At 30.6% G+C, this 22,778-nt stretch overlaps 1 protein-coding gene across 1 annotated transcript in view; it reads right to left on the bottom strand.

Moving 5' to 3' along the window:
* Window positions 1–618: 618 nt before the first annotated feature.
* The window catches only part of LOC145241284 (thymidine phosphorylase-like), a 39,717-nt gene continuing 17,557 nt past the window's right edge, over window positions 619–22,778 (bottom strand). The window contains exons 3-8 of the mRNA XM_080104027.1: window positions 20,589–20,817; window positions 18,264–18,382; window positions 15,364–15,529; window positions 12,613–12,849; window positions 2,513–2,647; window positions 619–1,031 (exon numbers count right to left, since the gene is read on the bottom strand). Coding sequence (XP_079960153.1) covers window positions 889–1,031; window positions 2,513–2,647; window positions 12,613–12,849; window positions 15,364–15,529; window positions 18,264–18,382; window positions 20,589–20,817 — 1,029 coding nt within the window. The 3' untranslated portion in view covers window positions 619–888. The remainder of the gene's footprint in view (window positions 1,032–2,512; window positions 2,648–12,612; window positions 12,850–15,363; window positions 15,530–18,263; window positions 18,383–20,588; window positions 20,818–22,778) is intronic.

Below are 22,778 nucleotides of genomic sequence, written 5' to 3'. Positions count from 1 at the left end.
GCAATGGAATAGTTTCAAGATATAGAATTCAAACTTTATAGAAAATTATTTGTTTTGTTTGCATCAGCAAAAAAAAATAATGCATTACAGGATGTAAAATGTGCCCCCCCCTCCTCCAATGTTTTACATTTTGTAATTGCAGACATAAAAGATACGTTTACATACATCAAATCTTAAACACTAATTACAACAAATACAGTTTATTCTTTTTCCTTTTATTTTTAATAAAAGTACAAATTTCTCGAAAAAACAAACAAAAAAAAAAAAACAAATTTTTTTTTTTTTTTTAAATTTAATAATAAAATATTAAAAATAACTGGATATTTTCCTTATTTTAAACTTTAAAAAGAGTAATAAAATAGTTGGAGCTTTATATATATTTTGTTGGAATAAAAAATTGGTGCTTGTGCACTTATTGAACCGTGCTATTTTTAAATAGTATTTTCAAGTTAAATTAAAGTTTTACGATATCTTTTTTTTTTTTTTATTAATTTGTGATCTGAAAGTACAGAATAGTTACAAGACACCCTCCTCTCCCCATGTTAAGAATGGCTTTCTAAATAATAATGTTATTATTTCAGCACGGTTCAATAAGTGCACAAGTACCAAATTAAACAATTTTGATTTTTTGTATTTCTGGTTTTATTAAAGAAATATTTACTTAATGTTTGATAATATTGTGAAGTATGGCTGAGGCACTTTTGACTGTTGATAATGAGGCCTTGGTCATGAAACCATGCCGGGGCCAAAAGTCGTTATCTGATAAAGGTTTTGGTTGGAAGCAATGCTACTGTACAAGCAACAGTTATTGTATAAAAAATTAACGCAATATAAAATGGTGGATATTTTTCTTTGGAAGTTTTTCATATATATCAGTTCAGAATAATCTCAGTTAATTTCACATTCCACACGTTTGATTTCTTCCACGGGAACTGATTCAGGAGAGAGTTCCAAGCAATCCAAGATCCTCGTCTCATACCGGATCAATTTAGGATCTGCATCGTTGTGATGGATTTTAAGCCAACACTGATCTAAAATTAGATTAAAAAAAAATAAAAAATAATAAAAAATATACAAGCAATTAATTAGATTAAAAACAAATAAACAAATAAAAAAAACAATATACAAGCAATTCATAAGAATGTTCTGGGTCATTTTTGGTGATGTTATTCAACAACTGTTTCGTTTTAAATTTAATTAACTCCGGATTTAATTGTATCACTTTAGGTTTTGTCTGCCAAACTAAATTAAACTAAATATATCCCACATTATTCCCCCCCCCCCTACAACTAGATTTTATACAATAATGATCAATTTAGAAGTAGATCCTCTACATAGAAACATATAAAGATATACACATATCTAACCTTATATAAATATATAGTATGTTTGTGTAGGGTAAACTCCAAAAGTAATTAACTAATGATTAATTCTGAAACACAGCTGCTAGGTGTAAGGGTGAGTAATGTCAGGTATATTTAGTTTAATTTAGTTTCATGTAAAGGGAACGAAGAAGAGTTGAAAAGCCATCATGAAAATTCAAGTACCTCTAATTTTAATGAAATTGATCTTCTCTATTTATATATAAAAGGCACTATGTGTGTGTGAGTTTTTTCCTTATGGACTCTGAAACAGCTGGGCCGATTTCTATGAAATTTCACATAAATATACTTTATGTGTCTGGGAGTGTTCTTAGATAGATTTTGTATTGGAATGCCTCTGATAAGTATTGAAAATTGTAAATTGAAAAATCTGATTAAAGAAGGAACAGTCTAATTTTAAACAAAGTTAACACAGCCTAACATCACAAGTGAATTTGAGAAGTTTTATCACCACACATGCAGAAAGATTTAGTGTATAAACTCAATAGTAGGTTCTTTGATAAGGCATTTGAAATGAATGTTTTTGTTTTTTCATAACTGAACCATGATACTTGATTTTTTTATTTTTAACTTTAATTCCAGCCATTATAAAAAATAATTTTATACAATAAACTGTAGATTCTCTACAATGTATTATGGACCAAGTCACTATGGCAAGGTATGTAAAGCTTCCTCCTGATGCACCACAATGGGTCCCAGACTAGAGAAGGTAATCAATCGGTTTGATTGAAAAATGAGAAATTTCACTGATTTTGATGACAATAAGTGTGGAACATTCACTGATCCTCATTCAATCCCGGGCAACATCAGGTTTCCCTGCTAGTCAATTAAAAAATATTCCTCAAATTTCATCTTTGTTTTAAAAGGTTTTTAGGAGTATAATATGCGCACAAACTCCAATGTAGATGTTCAAATATTTCAGATGTGCATTAAATTTAATCCATCGTCATTAGACATCAATTAAGCAGGATTTCCTGATTTGTAATTTGTTCTTAAAACTACTTAAACTTAAGCCTTCATTCTTTTTAGTTAATTAATTTTATTAATTATCAGAATATTGGAACCAATATTCTGATAACATCTATAGAAGACATAATTGTTTTACGAAAAAAAAAAAAATCATATTTTACCTTTAGTGACAAAATCTCCAACAGAGACACAAAATTCCATACCAATTCCATAATCCTGGGGAATGTTGATTTGAAAAGCACCGAGTTCACCAATAATTTTAGCACATTCCATGGCATCAATAGACTTGACAAAGCCTAGAACAAAAATCAAATATCAAAGTGGATTGTAGAAAGTTTTATGTATATATGAACACCATATAAATTCCATATAAATAGCATATATAATAGTTGTATAGTTCGGTTTCCTAGATATAGGCCCACTGAAACCCATGTGATTATTAAAGAGTGCTCAATGCAGGACAGAGCAGGTATATTGTTTGTTTATTAGGCAAACATTATTGGTTACATATGTGCATACATGTTTCAGTGGAATACCAATTAAGAGAGACTAACCTCATCAGACCAAATAAAAGAAGTGACACATTTTTTTTTCAATCTGATGAGGTGGGTCTCTTTAAATTGAGATTCCACTGAAACATATGCACATATGTAACCAATAATGTTAGTATAATAGACATACTATATAAATACCAGAAAAATAGATAATGAAAAAAAAAAAAAAGATTCCAATGAAAATATTTTTATTTTCTTGCAAAGCGATTCATTTTAAATCATTTCTACAATTGTCCAGACAATAAAGATTTTTAAGTGTCTTAATTCCTTTAGGATAATAATTCATCAGAAAAAAATCAGACCCCCTCCCCCCAAATTACTTAAGAAAATATTATTTTAGATAGATGTTTTCCACATAAAGCACATGTATTTATTTCGAAATCAACATCATATTCGATTTTATCAGAGAATCCAAAATAAATAAGACAGAGTTGTCTCTCCTCTTCTAAAAGAAAGAAGAAAAATGAACCCTGCCAACCCCCTTTTTGGATTTATAAACAAAATCTTTTCGAATATAAGGGAGATAAGTTTTATGGAGTAATCTTCCTTAGAATTTTGATGTAAAACCATTTTTTATTTATTTAATTCTTAGGTATGGGCAAAAATGCCCGGGGGGGGGGCAAAAAAAACAAACAGTAACAAACATCATAAATTTTGATTGGATCAAGTTAAGATTAGATACCCTGTAGCAGAAGACAACGATTATCAAACATTTCAAGTGGCACCGGTTGTTCGATCTTGGCATTGCCGTTGGTTGTTTGTAAACACGTCAAATAGAAAACATGGTTGAATGTTTGCGAGCAAGATTTTTAAAAAATATATTTACAAAACTTAAAGATTTAAAAGAAAAAAATATATATTTACAAAACATTTTCTTTAATATTAAATATTTACAAAACTTTTAAGGATTAAAAACACTTTTTTCTATTTACACAAAACATTTGTGTAAGTAACGAAACGAACGTAAATTTAATAAAATTTATTAAAATAAATGGGTGACTTTCTGAGTGCGCTTTTTTTTTTTAAAAATATATTTACAGAACTTTAATAAAACTAATAATAATAATAATAATAATAATAATAAAAATTAAAAAAATTAAAAAGAATGAACTATATTTATTACAAAACATTAGAAACTGAAAATTTCAGACGCTAAACTTTAGTTAATTTGTCTTTATGGAGAAATAAGCAAATAGCAAGTTTTTTGAGTATTTTTTTTTAAAATAAAAATGAAAATCATAAAAATATTTGTATCTTGTGATACTAGACTTCATCTTTTATGTGAATAAAATATATTTTTAAAAATTTCGATTGTTTATACTTGTGATTTTATTATGCATAAAAATTGCCTCAATCTAGGATTTCTCTTTCACTGAGCACCTGTCGCACTTTAAATAAATATTGAATTGCATTAAAAACGCACAAAGATAAAAAAAAAAGTACTGTACATAAAATTTAATCTTGGTCGCAAAAATTCGAACACGTTTGTTATTTTATATTTGTTTCTGCCATTAATTTTATTTAATTTTTTTTAAATTATGTATTTTTTAATTGACATCATCCGAAATTCTCATAACGTTGGTTTATTTTATTATTTTTTTAAAATTACATTTTCACCCCAAACAAGGCACATTGCCATGTAGGGGGCTACTATCAGGGACGTAAGCATCAGGAGTACTGTGTAGGGAGTTGGGCAGCAAGATGTCAGTTCACATTACACTTGAACTTCTGCATGTCGGTACAATTAGAGAAGCAGGGACCCAGAAGGGAATTCCAAAGTCTAACGGTTCTGGGGAAGAAACTACTGGAGTAGAAAGCTCTCTTACATTTGGGGATCTCTACTGTGAAGGGGTGGAATTTAGTTGCTTGTCAGGGGTATTTACGTCGAAGGGGTACTAGTGCTTGCAGTTCGTCAGAGCATTCACCATTAAAGTATTTGTAGAAGAGGCTGAGGGATGCAACATTTCGTCGATGGGACAGAGGCTGAAGTTTAGATGACAGTTCAGGACCTATCAGATTGGTGACTCTCTTTTGAACCTGGTCTAGGAGCAAGAAACTAGTCGCAGATGCACCAGCCCAAATATGACAACAATACTCCATACATGGGCGAATGGCGGCCTTATAGAGGTACAGGATACTTTCGGGCATTAGTAGCTTTCTAGCACGGTAAAGAGAACCTACCTTCTTCGCAGCAGTCCTGGCAATCCTCTCAATGTAATTGTTCCAACCCATATTTCCTGTGAACATTAGGCCGAGGTGTTTAAAATGTACATTCAGATAAAGAGTCATTGCCCATTGCTATTGGTGGTAGAGAAGTTTTCTTGTAATTATTGAAGGAAACAAATTTATTCTTGGCAGAATTGAATGTGACCATCCATTTTTGTCTCCATTCCACTACAGATTGGTGGTCATCCTCTAGTGTTTCTGCCATTTCTTAGATATGTGTTCATTTGTTTTCCTGTGATGTCTGTTATAGACCATGGTGTCATCAGCATATATACCCATATCACAGACAATTTTGTCAGGGAGGTCATTTATGAATATTAGGAATAACAGAGGTCCAAGGATAGACCCCTGAGGCACTCCTGCATTTATATCATATTGTTTAGATGTACGACCATCAAGGACAACCTGGATTTTTCTCTTATCCAAGAAGGATACTGTATGATCTAATGTTCTTTAGAAGACCTACATGCCATACACAGTCAAAAGCCTTAGATATATCTAGGGCTACCGCTCTACCCTCCCCCACTTATTCCAGTGAATGGTATATACGTTCTGAGATTACAGTTAGGATGTCTGCTGTGAAACGGGCTTGCCTAAATCCATATTGTTGGTCAGTCAGAAGTTTAGCATCTGTAAAATGATGGACTAGAGCTTGGTTAATTATGGTCTCAAATATTTTGTCGAAAAGTGGGAGGAGGCTAATGGAGCGATAATTTACTTGGTCAGTTCTTTCACCAGAATTCTTGAAAACTGGTACTACAGAAGCAGTTTTCCAGCAGGCAGGAAAGCAAGAAAGCATTTATTTATATGGTATTATTTTACGACCTGCCCCAGTGTAGTATAAACACCCCCAACCACACCATGTTAAAAACGGCTTTTGAGGTTGGGGGTGTTTATTCCAAAGTTTTTTGTTTTTTATTTAATCCTTACAAGTTTTGTAAATATTTGATATTAAAGAAAAATGTTTTGTAAATATATTTTTTTTCACCATTTGTACAGTTTAGTGAAGACATTAAAAAATAAAAATATCGAAAAAAGGTTATATTGTACGTATCTGTTTTGGACTGAAGATCTCAAAAAAAAAAAATTCATTTAATTTGATCGAGTAGTTTTTTTTTTTTACAGCAGAAAAACACGTTCTCTTATGAGAGTGCGTTGAAGGCAGACATCTTGTTTTTTATTTTGTTTTTTTTTTTAATTTTGTTTGAATTTTATAAACACAACAGCGAGATAACGCCATGTAAAGCACCGATACTCCCTCTCCATCTTTAATTCTAGCTTTTCTTCCTAAAAATCGAACCTTTTGCTTGGTATCCTAAATTGTTTTTCGCTGTAAAAAAAAAAAAAACTACTTGATGAAATTAAGTGAAATTTTTTTCCGGAGAACTTCGTTTCATAACGGATACGTGAAATATAATCTTTTTTTCGATATTTTCATTTTTTAATGTCTTGACTAAATTGTACAAGTACTATTTTTTCTTTTAAATCTTTTAGAGTTTTGTAAATATATTTTTCAAAAATCTTGCTCGCGAACATTCGACCATGTCTGCTATTTGACGTGTTTACAAACAGCCAATGGCAATGCCAAGGTCGAACAAACGGTGTCACTTGAAATGTTCAACAATCTTTGTCTTCTGCGACGGGATATCTAATCTTTACTTGATCCAAAAAATTTAGTGAAAAATGTTAAAAAAATTTGTTTGAATTTCAAGTCTGAATAAATCAACTTTAAAAATCTATTGAAGAATAGTTATCAGTTTTCTGAAAACTATTTCAATGCTAATTAATAAATTAAACTTTTAAAATAATGAATGGTAAAATTTAAGAAGAATGCTGTTTGTTGGAAAAATGTTAAATTTCGTCTCATTTTAAATTCAGTACATTTTTACATTATGTCCAACTTATGAGTCAAATTCAACATGTAAACTTTCATAGGTTTTAAGATATGCTAATAAGGTTGAAAGGTGTGTATTCCGAAAGCCATTCTTAACATGGGGAGGTTGGGGTGTTTATTTGTTGTAAGCATACCTATAAAAGTTGACATTTCCAATATGAACGTGATGAATTGGACATACGTAAAAAAAATTACGAAAAAAGTATACCAAATTGACTTTTTTTTTTTTTTTAAATTAAATTATTTCATTTTTGTAAATAAAATTTCATTTTTATATAAAAAAAAATCTTTTCGTTTTTTTGTCCGGAAAAAACATTGTATTCCACATCGTAACCTGAAAAAACATATCCTAGGGCTACCATATCCCAAGTTTCCACTGTATTTTTATTTTATCTTCTTTTTTAAAAATCTTTTTTTATGAGTTGAAAGAGTTTTTAGAGCATTTTTTGTTCTTATTGATCTTTATAAACAAACAAACAAGTAGACATCTGTTTACAGTGTTGTAACTTTCACAAATATTTTTCGAATTTATTTATTTTTTTTGTGCTGTGATTATTTCTATTTACTTGTCTCTCCACGAGGACAGGGTTGGACACAAAGTCAATTTTTAATGTGGGGAAAATCCAGCTCCCCAAAAAGGGGCACTCTAGATAGGAACAAAAATAAAAATTATCTCAGTCTAGAAGGATTTCTCCTCCACTAATCAAGGACAGAAAAGGTGAAGTGTAGTATCAGAAAAAGTGAAGTGTAGTATCAAAACAGGTACTACACTTTGTTTCTAGCCAAAAGGCCAAGGTACTGTGATCATCATTATCATTAGTAATAATAATAATAATAATAGTAGAATGGTATCTTTTTGTTACGTATGCATGGGAGGAGGGAGGAAAGGATGGTGTTTGCTTATTTTATGTCAATGTTCATATTTACAGCACATCAGCCCTTTTTGGGGAAGGGGTTATAAAATAAAAGCAGAGCATACTTTTTTTATCTTCTCCACATCTCTTAACGGTGTCTGTTGCCTTAGAACATAAGCTCATAACAATAACACAAGTCTCATTCTCTGGACAATTGAACTTTATTTGTTACACCGTCCACCGTCGAATGTCACGCCCCTGTTCTCTGCCTATCCTTAGAAGGATAGTGGAAATTTCTTTATTGATTAATCTTCCATACATAGCTCTCTCTTACTGCTTCTACAAGAAGCTTCATCTTCTGACGAGTGTCTGTTGGACTCAAAAACTCAGACAACTCTAAACTCGAACTGAAGTACATGCTCTCTCTCCTTTTTATATTAAGGTGTGTGTGGGGGGGGGGCTGTAATCCCTGTTAACCGACTTGCATCCAAAATGCACCAACCCACTTTCTAGCAATGCAGGTGTACGTGTTGTCAAGAGAAGTCAATGGGTTTGATCTATGTCACCGTAAACTTTGTTTGATCGCTATTGCACTCAAAGACATCCAGCACTAGTTGCGCTATTTATGTTGTGGAGTCCATAACATTTTGCCATGTTTGCGATGGAGAGATTGATATTTGCTTGTTACTTGATTTTGTTCAATTAAAAACAATATTTAACAATATTTATTTTGACATGCTGGCAGAGGAAGTGGTGGTGGTGGTGGTAATAATATTCAAAACTTTCATTTATTTATTTACAAAAAATTTAACTCTAAAATCACTGAGTATTGTTCTAAAGTTTGGAAAAATATATTTTATACATAAAAATAGGCTCTCTCTGTAGATTGCCGTTTTATTTTACAATAATATTGTGATGAGGGCCAAATTTAGCGAGTGGGGCAATGTAGGTGGAGAGTTGAGCAGCAAAATGGGGCTAGTAAAAAAATCTAAAAATTTCTTTAATGTTGAATAATTGCTGTGAACAATCATCACATGATTTTTGACAATTTGTTGTTTTTAATGTGTGACAAAACAATGTTGTATCTCCATTTTTTTTGTGTCATGTGAAGATTTAATGAGACAATCACATTTTGGGCAGGACATATCTCTGCAGGTGGCAATTCATTAGAGCTCTTTGTGGTTGTGTAGCAGCTGAAACTTGCTACAATCACAGGAAGGAGCTAATTCTAGCAGCTCAAGATTTGAAATCCATTTTCTCCCTGGCTTGTCCAATCACAAGCCAGCTCTCAGTCACGTGACTTAGTACATAAAAAGTGAAATCTGAAACTCCTATCCTTTTACTTCCTGGTTTCAGCTGGCAGCAGACATTAGCCCGGGGCCAAAGTCCCAGCGTGAACAGGAGTACAACAAGTTAACATGGCGACCTTCCTGCCCCCATTAGCTTCCACATGCGGTACATAAACGAACATTCTTTATCATGTTAGAGAACTGCTCTCGTCGATACACCGACACACAAACACACTCACGACAACACATAAACAGTGAATATCTTTTCCCTTTCTTTCTCCTTTAATCGGCCTCCTTCGTCCTGACAACTACTAGCTATAAGCATGTGTAAACAGAACTGTTCTCTCTTCAACAAGCTGGCATGATATTAAATCTATCTTTACGCAAGAACACTTCCATCTACTAACCAGTTTCTCTCTTGAAATGCTACTAACGAGGATGACAAATGAAGCTGTTTATTAAATGTTAAAATGAGACTTCCTTTTGTTGTTTTCATATTTAACTAAAAATCATTGTTAAACATAATTAGTACGAAAGCATTTGTACCCAAGTTATATTATTTTAATTTTTTTAGATACATGCTTCAGGCAGAGAAAGAGAAACGTAATAGTGTCTATTATTTAAGATTACATTTCACACATCTTCATTTTTAACGATGAGTCTCCTGCCATCACCTACAACACATTCCCAGGCACATCACATTTGAAGCTTGAACTCGTTAACAGATTACATCCTGTCCAGTCATCTTAGAGAGTAAAACGGTTATTTTAAGGCCAACGCAATACAAAGATGGATGCTAATCGATAACCTACCAAATATTAGGACATTATAAATTGTCATAAACTACATCAATTGTAACATTTTTCTATGCAAAATAACTACTATATAACCCCAATTGGAGTGTATATAACTACTATATAACCCCAATTGGAGTGTATATAACTACTATATAACCCCAATTGGAGTGTATATAACTACTATATAACCCCAATTGGAGTGTATATAACTACTATATAACCCCAATTGGAGTGTATATAACTACTATATAACCCCAATTGGAGTGTATATAACTACTATATAACCCCAATTGGAGTGTATATAACAACTATATAACCCCAATTGGAGTGTATATAACTACTATATAACCCCAATTGGAGTGTATATAACTACTATATAACCCCAATTGGAGTGTATATAACTACTATATAAACCCAATTGGAGTGTATATAACTACTATATAAACCCAATTGGAGTGTATATAACTACTATATAACCTCAATTGGAGTGTATATAAATACTATATAACCCCAATTGGAGTGTATATAACTACTATATAACCTCAATTGGAGTGTATATAAATACTATATAACCCCAATTGGAGTGTATATAACTACTATATAAACCCAATTGGAGTGTATATAACTACTATATAACCTCAATTGGAGTGTATATAACTACTATATAAACCCAATTGGAGTGTATATAACTACTATATAAACCCAATTGGAGTGTATATAAATACTATATAACCCCAATTGGAGTGTATATAACTACTATATAACCTCAATTGGAGTGTATATAACTACTATATAACCCCAATTGGAGTGTATATAACTACTATATAAACCCAATTGGAGTGTATATAACTACTATATAACCTCAATTGGAGTGTATATAAATACTATATAACCCCAATTGGAGTGTATATAACTACTATATAACCTCAATTGGAGTGTATATAACTACTATATAACCTCAATTGGAGTGTATATAACTACTATATAACCTCAATTGGAGTGTATATAACTACTATATAACCTCAATTGGAGTGTATATAACTACTATATAACCCCAATTGGAGTGTATATAACTACTATATAACCCCAATTGGAGTGTATATAACTACTATATAACCCCAATTGGAGTGTATATAACTACTATATAACCCCAATTGGAGTGTATATAACTACTATATAACCCCAATTGGAGTGTATATAACAACTATATAACCCCAATTGGAGTGTATATAACTACTATATAACCCCAATTGGAGTGTATATAACAACTATATAACCCCAATTGGAGTGTATATAACTACTATATAACCCCAATTGGAGTGTATATAACTACTATATAAACCCTATTGGAGTGTATATAACTACTATATAAACCCAATTGGAGTGTATATAACTACTATATAACCTCAATTGGAGTGTATATAACTACTATATAACCCCAATTGGAGTGTATATAACTACTATATAACCTCAATTGGAGTGTATATAAATACTATATAACCCCAATTGGAGTGTATATAACTACTATATAAACCCAATTGGAGTGTATATAACTACTATATAACCTCAATTGGAGTGTATATAACTACTATATAAACCCAATTGGAGTGTATATAACTACTATATAACCTCAATTGGAGTGTATATAAATACTATATAACCTCAATTGGAGTGTATATAAATACTATATAACCTCAATTGGAGTGTATATAAATACTATATAACCTCAATTGGAGTGTATATAAATACTATATAACCTCAATTGGAGTGTATATAAATACTATATAACCTCAATTGGAGTGTATATAAATACTATATAACCCCAATTGGAGTGTATATAAATACTATATAACCTCAATTGGAGTGTATATAAATACTATATAACCTCAATTGGAGTGTATATAACTACTATATAAACCCAATTGGAGTGTATATAACTACTATATAAACCCAATTGGAGTGTATATAACTACTATATAAACCCAATTGGAGTGTATATAACTACTATATAAACCCAATTGGAGTGTATATAACTACTATATAACCTCAATTGGAGTGTATATAAATACTATATAACCCCAATTGGAGTGTATATAACTACTATATAAACCCAATTGGAGTGTATATAAATACTATATAAACCCAATTGGAGTGTATATAAATACTATATAACCTCAATTGGAGTGTATATAAATACTATATAACCTCAATTGGAGTGTATATAAATACTATATAACCTCAATTGGAGTGTATATAACTACTATATAAACCCAATTGGAGTGTATATAACTACTATATAAACCCAATTGGAGTGTATATAAATACTATATAACCTCAATTGGAGTGTATATAAATACTATATAAACCCAATTGGAGTGTATATAAATACTATATAACCTCAATTGGAGTGTATATAAATACTATATAACCTCAATTGGAGTGTATATAAATACTATATAACCTCAATTGGAGTGTATATAAATACTATATAACCTCAATTGGAGTGTATATAAATACTATATAACCCCAATTGGAGTGTATATAACGCTTTGCAATTCAATAAGAGATAATCTTTTTAGTTTTTATTTTTCACTTTGTATATGAATTTTGCCAATAACATGTAAACTGGAATCGATTTTTAACTCACCTTCTTGAGGAGATGAAAACGTTGCAACATGTTTAGCAACCCGATTAGCTTCTCTGAATACATGCCAGGGATCATTTCCTTTGCACAATTTTTCTGCGATGGCGGGATCAGTTTTTTGGGCAACTAGCATTTGCTGGAATCGCTCAAGGGCTGAACCATCATTAACAGCAGTTTCAATCTTCTGCAGACCTTCTTCCAGAGTGTTGACCTTCTTCATCATCAACAGTAACTGACCACCTGCATATTCAAAAGGAAAAAAAAAAAGAGAAATTTTTTTTAATCAAGTGAATAAATTGTTAATGTTTTAAACAATTGTTTTATTTCTTATTTGTTTTATGACAGAAACATTTTGGGGTTATTTAATGTTGAATTCAATAATTTTAATAAAAAGTTTGTATACTTAACGTTTTTGAGTTATTCAAATATTTTTCATTCTATAAATGTCTGCATAATACTTTCCATCCAGTAGTTTTTAAATATTCGAGTGTACAGTAGTCAATGGGACAATATCGTAGTAATCGTTAGTAGAAATTTGGTAAATTGGATTACTTAAGGGGAATGGTTCATCAAGAACTTGTTTACGTTGGACTTGAAGACGACCATATTGTAATCAGCTGGAAAGAAGGGAAACGGAAAGGTTCCACGGGTGTGCAAGAAAGATGCTTTGTTCATGGAATCTACATTTAGGTTTAGGATAAAGAGTAAGGGAAACTATTGATAGTGGTTTCAGATAGACGAGTGTTTCTCATGAAAGTTTGGCAAATGGGGGACCATTGATTGAAGCTCAGACAAGCACTTGCCATGAAAATAACGATAAAGCAAAGATAGGCTCGCAATGTCTCTTCTGTAAGAAAAAGGTTGCAGGAAAGAGAAAAGGACATCTCCCACTAGGCTACAAAGTCTATTTTGAACGCTGTCAAGGCAGGATAAGATCTTTCTAGTAGCCCCTGCTCAGATGTGGCAACAGTACTCCATCCTTGGAGTACCTGACTCTTATATAGGTAGAGAATTGCATCAGCAGTGAAATATCTACTGGAGCGAACTATTTTTTAAGCGATCTTGGAAACGGATTTGATGTACATGTTCCATTTCAGATCAGGAGTAAAAGTCAAACCCAGAAGTTTGTCAAAACATGGAGTCTCCCCAAGACGAGAGCCATTCATTTCAATTGATGCCAGATGGGAATCAGAGCATTGATGATGTAAAGATAGAAGCTTGGTCTTAAATGCATTAAAATTAACAAGCCACCTCTTCCCCCATTGCATCACATGTTCAAGATCAAAGGAAAAAGAATCGGAGAGAACTTGGTCGTTTACAACATTAGATGATCTGCCATAGATAGTAGTGTTGTCAGCATAAATGTCTATGAATGATCTAAGGATGTGATTTGGAAAATCATTGATGTAGATTAGGAAGAGAGTTGGGCCCAGGATGGACCCCTAAGGGATTCCTGCATTAATACTGTGAGCTTCTGATTTCTGCCCATTAATCACTACTCTTATGAAACTATCAGAGAGAAATGATTTAATAATTGAGATGACAGCTATACCATAGTTGGAGATCTTATGAAGTACACCTTTATGCCATACCTTATTAAAGGCCTTTAATATGTCAAGAGCAATTGCCCTAGAAAGGAATGGTCAATTTTCTCAGATATGTTTTTAAAGATAGTAACTCCGTTGTTGTGGGGGTAATAGAGAGCAAATATGAACGCAGTTGTGTGAGCAAATGGAACCCAAAAACACATATAGGGTAATTTAGGATATTCTCTGGAGATGTCCCTACCACATGGAAAGCCATCTTTAATGTAGACACATAATCCATGCCTATGGCGATCTGACAATACAACATATTCCTTCTGGTGCCATATACACACAGTAATATAGACGCCCCCCCCCCCCCACACACACAATGTAACAAAGGTATTTTGTATTATTTGTAGAGTTGAATATAGACGTGATGACACACATTTGTAAGCAAAAGTGTGCACACACACATATTTCAAATGCATTTTGATCAACATTCTTGTGTCCCATAAAAATTACCAGAATTGTAATTATCACGAAAACAAAGCAATGTTTACATTCCAAGGTCAGAATTTATGAATTGCAAAATAGAAAAGAAGAATGTAATATCTTAATATTTACATTTCGCTTGGTGTCTATGTAAGAGAAAAATAAACAACAGGAAGAGAGAAGACACAATCAGGTGTATATATTATAACAGCAAGCTTTTGAAAAGTGCAAGCTAGAAAATTGTACATACATCCAACAATGCAACAGTAGCATTGGATACACAAAAGTGCAGTGAAATTACAGGTTGAGAGATGATTACCAATTTGTGTGTAAGAAGTGTAATGCAATGGAGATGGATGAAAAGTCAGATGTGGAGAAAACATATTTGAAAGGTTAAAAAATTGAAAACTTGTTATTTTGGTGATACCATTCGAATGCAAGGAGGATCAGTTGCTCATTTGATTGTAAGACCGAAATACAGATCACCTCATTACTAACCAAAGTACTGTCAATCATTTTGAAGAAACACGGTTCATGGATATACAAAGAAACCAACTGTCAATATGCTAAGGTTTATATTGTGTGAAACTGTATGCACACCATGAATGCTTCAAGTCTTTTTGCAATGTTTCAGTTGCAAAATGCACATGCCAATCATGCTTGTTTTTTTTTTTGTTTGTTTTTTTTTTCCGCTACAATGTGGAATGATGTGTAAAAGATATAAAAGTTTTATTACCAAAATGAGTTACGAGTTCCATGATGTCTTTTGGTCCTTGGCCTTTCAAACACTGAACAGATTCTATAATTTCTAAAATTCCATTGGATGCCATCAGTCCAAGAGGATTGTCCATTTTGGTCAGTACTGCTTTTGTTTTAATGTTTAAACCCTGGCCAGTTTTTACCTGTTAAAAAAATAAACATTATATATATATATCTATAATACAAAGCTGAACATCTGTGTGTGTGTCTGGTCACGAATAGGCTCCTATATGGTTGACTATTATAGAAAACTGATCACATATAATGATAGATGTATCGAGACACAGGAATGGGTATGTTTGATCCGGCATAATGATTATTCATTAAAATTGTGGGGTCTGCGTACGTGCCTGGTCCACAAAGTATGGAAATAAAAAACTTAAGAAATCGTTTACAAGTGTTTTTGATATAGATGTACATAATAATACTTTGATAAGTATGTTTTAACTTAAATAGGGATGGTATAATAAAATTGTGGGGGTCTGCGTTCATGCCTAGCCTCCATAGAATGGAGATAGGCACAAATTTTAATAAAGACTTTTCATATCTATCTGCGTAAATATACTTTGATAATTATGTTTCAGTTTGAAGAAATATGGTAGAATAAAATTATGGTGTGTTTGTTCATGCCTGACCTCCATAGAATGGAAATATGTCACAAAGTTTAACAAGGTTTTTTAATATAGATCCACAGAATATTGTGATAAGTGTTTCAGTGTGAACAGGTATAGTATAATAATTATGGGGGTTATCTATTTTATTTTTACTTTCATCATATTTTGCTTTGGTTTTGATACCCCCAAACTCGAAGCTATCTCTTTACAATCCTTCCTTTCCATAACCTATCATACTTTCAAAATCAGAGTCCATTTTCTGTAGGCTGTTTTTGAACCCAGTCAACGACGAGTACTTTTGCTAGTATATTGAGTGTATGCACGCAAAATTGTCTCTACCAAGCTACTGCCAATTTTTGGTCTACAGACTTGAAACTTGATATATAAGGTATTCACACTTATGGGACAAATTTGATTTGTTTTTTAGCGGGGGGAAAAAAGCGCTGCTAAGGAATCAAAATTAGAACTTGGTAGATGTAAGTCGAGTTAACGTGTATCTTATGCATGCACAAATATACATTTATATGTTTAACTCAGTTAATTTGTAAAGTTTGAATTTAATGTTTTTAACATATGTGAAATATTCACATTTTAAAACTTTAATTATTTTCTGTTGCACATTCACCTTTTTGAAACTGCTAAAACTAACAAATGTGACACATTGTTTTCTTTTCATGTTTCTGTAAATAAATATATTTTTAAAATATCTAAACAGTTTGATAAAATATATAATGAATTAACTTAAATAAACAGTTATTTGACAAAACATGCGATTAAAAAATAAAAAAATCAATTGATAAAAATGTTTACATATTTTTATATATTTTTATTATGGGGAGGGAGGAATAAACGTAAAATATAGTAAACTAGAAAACAAGTTCAATAGTTTTAAAACATGAATATTTCACACATGTTAACAAAACATTACGTTCAAACAATATAAATATGAATCCAGTAGATGATATTGCCAAAACATTTATTTTTAAATTGGAAACAATTGTAATAGATTACACAGGTTTAAATAAAGTATATTTAAATAAAGTACATAAAAAAATGTAACTGTTTGAAAAAATATATTAACAAAAAATATCTTAATATTTTGCCCAAATATATAAGTAAGCAGTTTTGAAGAATAGCAGAAGTATTGTATCCATTTTGTGATTCCATACCTCAATTGACAGACGCGGGCGCCACCTGCCGGCATGTTTCAAAGTTAGGGTCTGGCTTTATGCATAATTACCAAATTTTTATTTTCACTCTCTCTCTTTGTATATATTCTCCCCAACTCTCTCTCTCATAGTCAAAAACCTATGCGAACAAGTAATATGATTGAAATCTAGCTAATTGTAGGAAAATATGTAAGTTATGTAAATCACCCACATTAAAAGTAAACGTAAAAATTATGAAAAAAATTAACAAAAAACGTTATAAAACAAAGTAAAAGAAAACAAAAATCTGCCACAAAATCGAAAAATAAACAATGGTATCCGTACATGTTTTTTTTTCTTCAAGGTTTGTTTTTTTGAGGAGGTATATTGTTAATGCATGCATAGGTAAGTGTAAGGTTATCAGTATTTAATTTTCTGTTTATGAGCAGTTATTATGTTTGTATTTTTTTTTTTTTAAACGATTGGCTCTTGTAGAGAGTTCCACCTTATTTGAAAAGTTCTGTAGCCTTCATTTATGTATTAAGAGATAGAGTCTCGAATAACTGAATTGTCAGACTTTGAGAAAGGAGAATTTTTTTATTCTTGAATCAGGAAATAGAAAGATTATGTTATGCCTATGAGTTTATTATCCAGTTACAAAGGGTGCAAGCAGAATATCTGTAGAATGTGTATATTTTCCTCCCAATCTTGACTGGGTGTGGTAGGAGAACTTAATATTTAGGGGGAAAAATAGGAACTACTTCCCCTAAAGATGGTTGCGATTGTGATGGTGTTGCTCCTAGGATGAAATGTAGGATTTTATTATAACGACTAAATGTGTCCAAAATGTCTTTCTAAAGTTACATAAGATAGTGGCTAATAGTCTAGATATAATAAATTTGTATGCGGTATCTGTTGTTGCAAACCTACGGTACTTTGGTCCAAAGGGGAATTTCTGCAATCAAAATATTATATGTGGAGAAAACTATTTGAACAATTGATATGATTTTTGGAATATGATCAGAAGTCGGTACATCATAAAGATTTTTTCTGTATACTTATTTTGTAATATCAGAAAAATTCTGGAGAAGCATAAAAATTTATTGTTTACTTACCATAAGTTCTGCTAATTTCATCGCTTTTTCCTTTGTATCCATAAAAGCTGCTTTCCCAAATTTCACATCCAAAATGAGTCCATTGATTCCTTCGACTGCTTTCTTGGATATAATAGAACCTGGAATAATCAAAGAATTGCAAGACTATAAATTTTCAAAATTGTGAAAAAAAGATACTAGAAACAGAATCCAATTGGTGTTCCTATGTTTTATTATCAATAATTATTTGTTTCACATTTATTTGCTGCTTTGAATAGCGGTGCAGATTTGACCTTTTTTTTTTTTTACCCCAAACAAGACACAGTGCTACTTTGACATAAGGAGATGCTAATTTGGACCAAATGGACCTACTATGCAGGAAGTTGAGCAGCAACAGTTATTATTTTATTTTGGTTAGTAAATAACTAAAACAAAAGTGACAGTGTTCTGTGACAAATACATACAGATGGGCAGATTCATAAAAAACAAGGCTATCAGGCCAGACATTGTAATATGGAACAAGCCCAAAAGGACTGTACTCATTATTGAGGTCACCCTCCAAAATGATTAATAGAGGTGAAAGGGAAAAGATAAAATATCGGGACCTCAAGAATAATGTGAAAATGATATGATTTCTGAAAGAAATAAACATACCAGATAAGAGCAAGTGACCTACAAAAAGAAAAATCTTAAGAAATACTTGGAAACAATCCATGCAACATCAAGCTGTAACGAAATATAGATAGCAGTTATCATGAGAACAACGTCTATCCTTAAAAGAGCCCTCGGATATAAATTTAATTGTAACAAGAGGGACTTGTGGAAATTCCACAGCAGACTCTTTCATATGTAATATATTGATGTTGGTATTCTGTGGATGCTCAGCATGAATAGATTCAAAAAGAGGTGATGACTTTCAAAAATATTGAGGAAAAAAGCGACCCCCTCTCTGTAGAAAAATGCCCAATTGAGAGTGAACGAATTAATGTTTTTAGCCAATTTTTTTATATTTGTCATCCAAAGGGTCGAGCTTCAAAATGATACCATTCTCATGAAAATTTGTTGCCTCTGTCAAAAGTTTTTGTGAGACTTACAAACATACATAAATACATACATTTAAATAGACAGGTGAGATTTATATTATAGATTGGTGCAAGCATCCCTATAAAAGACTCTTCATCAGTTAGTAATGCTTAAGTTTGAAATAGCAATGACTTCTGCATAGTGAGCGAGTCAGCAACTCCAACCTTAGGATTGAGAAACCTCTCTGCTGATTTGGTCACATCAAACACAATAATAGGTGAATAAACAGGGTCTGCATCATGGGAGTTGCTGACTTTTCTGGTATTGGTTTCTGATGCAAAACTTGGGCTGTAACTTTCAAGGAAGACTTGAAACCTTGGCAACTTTATGAGGGGAGGGGGTACCATGGATTGAACTAAATAGTGAACAGGCGTGAAAAAAGATAACCCGTACAAACGATGGAAACCTTTCTGCATTAAAATGTTGCTATAAAAGAAACTCAGTTATAGTCAGCTAACATGCTTCCTAACTTCCAGCAAATCAGTTCTTTCACTTTTTTATCTCACGTCTATACTTCCGTTGCGTGTACCCTTTTTTATTACGTTTTCCCAATCTTTGTTTAATAATCATTGAAAAAAGTTGTTTGGGTCTTATTTTAATCCAATTTTTTTAAATTAGTTGTTTTTCGTTTGTTTAAGAATTATTAAAAACAGTTTTAAAAGATTTTAAAAAGTATTCTGTAAATATTGTGTACGTTTTTATGGATACGTTTTTTTATGATGTTTGAAATTTTGCTATTTTAATTTCAATAATTTCATTTATTTTGATTTCAATACTTTTTTACTTTCATAAATGTATTTATTATATAAATTCTAATAGAAATCTTTTTATTTTTAAAATTAAAAAAAAAGTATTTTTATAATTTCATTAACATATTTATAAAATTTAAAATAAAATAAAAACTTAATTTTAAAATTTTTTTATTAAAGTTCAAATAAAGACTAATTGTGTTATTTTTATCTTTTTATAATTTTAATGTTTATTGTATATTTTTCAATAACGTCCTTTTATATTTTATTTCAATAAATTGCTTCACAAAAGAAATACTGAAGAACAATAAAAGTAAAAGAACTAATTTGCCTTGTCCCTGCTTAGGAAGTACGTGAGCTGACTGTAACCAGAAACTCTGTTCATTAGTTGGTCTGTTTGTCACGGTTAAGTTTAAAAAAAGGATTTGCATCATTAAATCCATGAATTGGATGCATTCAATAAAATCTGTTTTTATTCTTTTGTATTTATGTAAATATAACACAAAAATATTACCAGTGATGAGGCCAAAGTTAGAGACTGTGCTTGTTTGATCGCGGAGACAATACAGAACTTTATCAGCAGGAGCCAACTCCTTGCTTTGGCTTACAATAAAGCAGCCAATGTCTCTCAAGGCCTTTCTACAGTCTATTATCTCTGGATCGATAGAACAACCAGGAATGGATTCGATTTTATTTAATGTTCCACCAGTGTGTTCGAGGGATTTACCGGATATCATAGGGACCTAGAAAAGAAATAAAATTCAGTTGAAACAAATTTATAAGTATTCGAGAATTAAAAAAAAAAAAAATGCATTTTTTTACCAAACTCATTAATTTTACTAAAAGGTGATTGGTATTTCGTTAGCTTTTGTCTTTTTTTTTTTATAACTATTTCTTAGACATACTAGCAAAAATATGTATGTGAAGGGAACATACTAGTAATGGGACGATTCAAATATGTTTTCATATTCCAATACAATTACAGATCCCGTACGAAATTCCTTGATTCCGATACAATTACTGATTCCGATTCTTTATAAATCTCTAACTATTAAATTATAGAGTTGTTATTTTTCCCTTGATGACAATATATGTTAAATGTGCAGATATTTTCTTAAATGTAAAAATACACTTGTGTGTCTGTGCAGAGGAGGAGGGGGGGTGATCTATAGATTTTAGTTTTACTGTTATTTTCAAATCAATAAATATCTATTATTTTCAAATCAATAAATATTTATCATTTTCAAATCAATAAACATTTATTATTTTCAAATCAATAAACATTTATTATTTTCAAATCAATAAACATTTATTATTTTCAAATCAATAAACATTTATTATTTTCAAATCAATAAACATTTATTATTTTCAAATCAATAAACATTTATTATTTTCAAATCAATAAATATTTATTATTTTCAAATCAATAAATATTTATTATTTTCAAATCAATAAATATTTATTATTTTCAAATCAATAAATATTTATTATTTTCAAATCAATAAATATTTATTATTTTCAAATCAATAAATATTTATTATTTTCAAATCAATAAACATTTATTATTTTCAAATCAATAAACATTTATTATTTTCAAATCAATAAACATTTATTATTTTCAAATCAATAAACATTTATTATTTTCAAATCAATAAACATTTATTATTTTCAAATCAATAAACATTTATTATTTTCAAATCAATAAACATTTATTATTTTCAAATCAATAAACATTTATTATTTTCAAATCAATAAATATTTATTATTTTCAAATCAATAAATATTTATTATTTTCAAATCAATAAATATTTATTATTTTCAAATCAATAAATATCTATTATTTTCAAATCAATAAATATTTATTATTTTCAAATCAATAAATATCTATTATTTTCAAATCAATAAATATCTATTATTTTCAAATCAATAAATATTTATTATTTTAAAATCAATAAATATCTATTATTTTCAAATCAATAAATATCTATTATTTTCAAATCAATAAATATCTATTATTTTATCATTATTACCAGCAATGGAAGATTTTGTTTTAAACAAAATTAAATAAAAAAGGCAAAAGAATTGTTTCAAAATTGGAAAACAGACACAAGTTTTTCCGATACCAATACTCCCAAATGTTCTGATTTATCCAATTGATCATGCCAACACTAGAACATACCTTTTCTGGTATGTGTGACTGATGAATTTAAAAAAAGTCTGAAAATATTTTAAGAAAAACAATGAGTAGGAGAGAAAAAATAATTTTATTTTGCGATTTTTTTTTGTCACGATACAGATATTTGCCTTTGTTTAGCAGAAGACAAAGAAAATTCTCATTTCGTTATGATATTATAATTATGCCCCTTCCTTTCTTCCATCATCGTAACAGATGGTATTGATTATAACACAGATACTTTTGTTTTTGCCACATTGTAATAAAAGAACTCTGCAACAACGAATTCAAAAATAAGGACTCAGCAATAAAAATTCAAAATTGAGAACTTAACAAGAAAGACATCAGGAAATGAGATCCTAAAAGAAAATAACCTCAAACTGTTGTCTATATTTCATAATGAATTGGTACAAGTATCCAGTTTAAAAAAACAAACATAAAATTTTACAATATTATGTGCCCTATTCTTATAAAAATAAATACATTTGTTAACTAATATAAACAAACAAACAAGTAGTTGCATTTTTAATT

The sequence above is a fragment of the Euprymna scolopes genome, chromosome 20 (genome assembly GCF_053919585.1).
Source record: "Euprymna scolopes isolate OS-2025 chromosome 20, ASM5391958v1, whole genome shotgun sequence".
NCBI classification, from domain to species: Eukaryota; Metazoa; Mollusca; class Cephalopoda; order Sepiida; family Sepiolidae; genus Euprymna; species Euprymna scolopes.
Note: the sequence above shows the minus strand (reverse complement) of the source record. Positions and strands in the feature narration are given on the sequence as shown.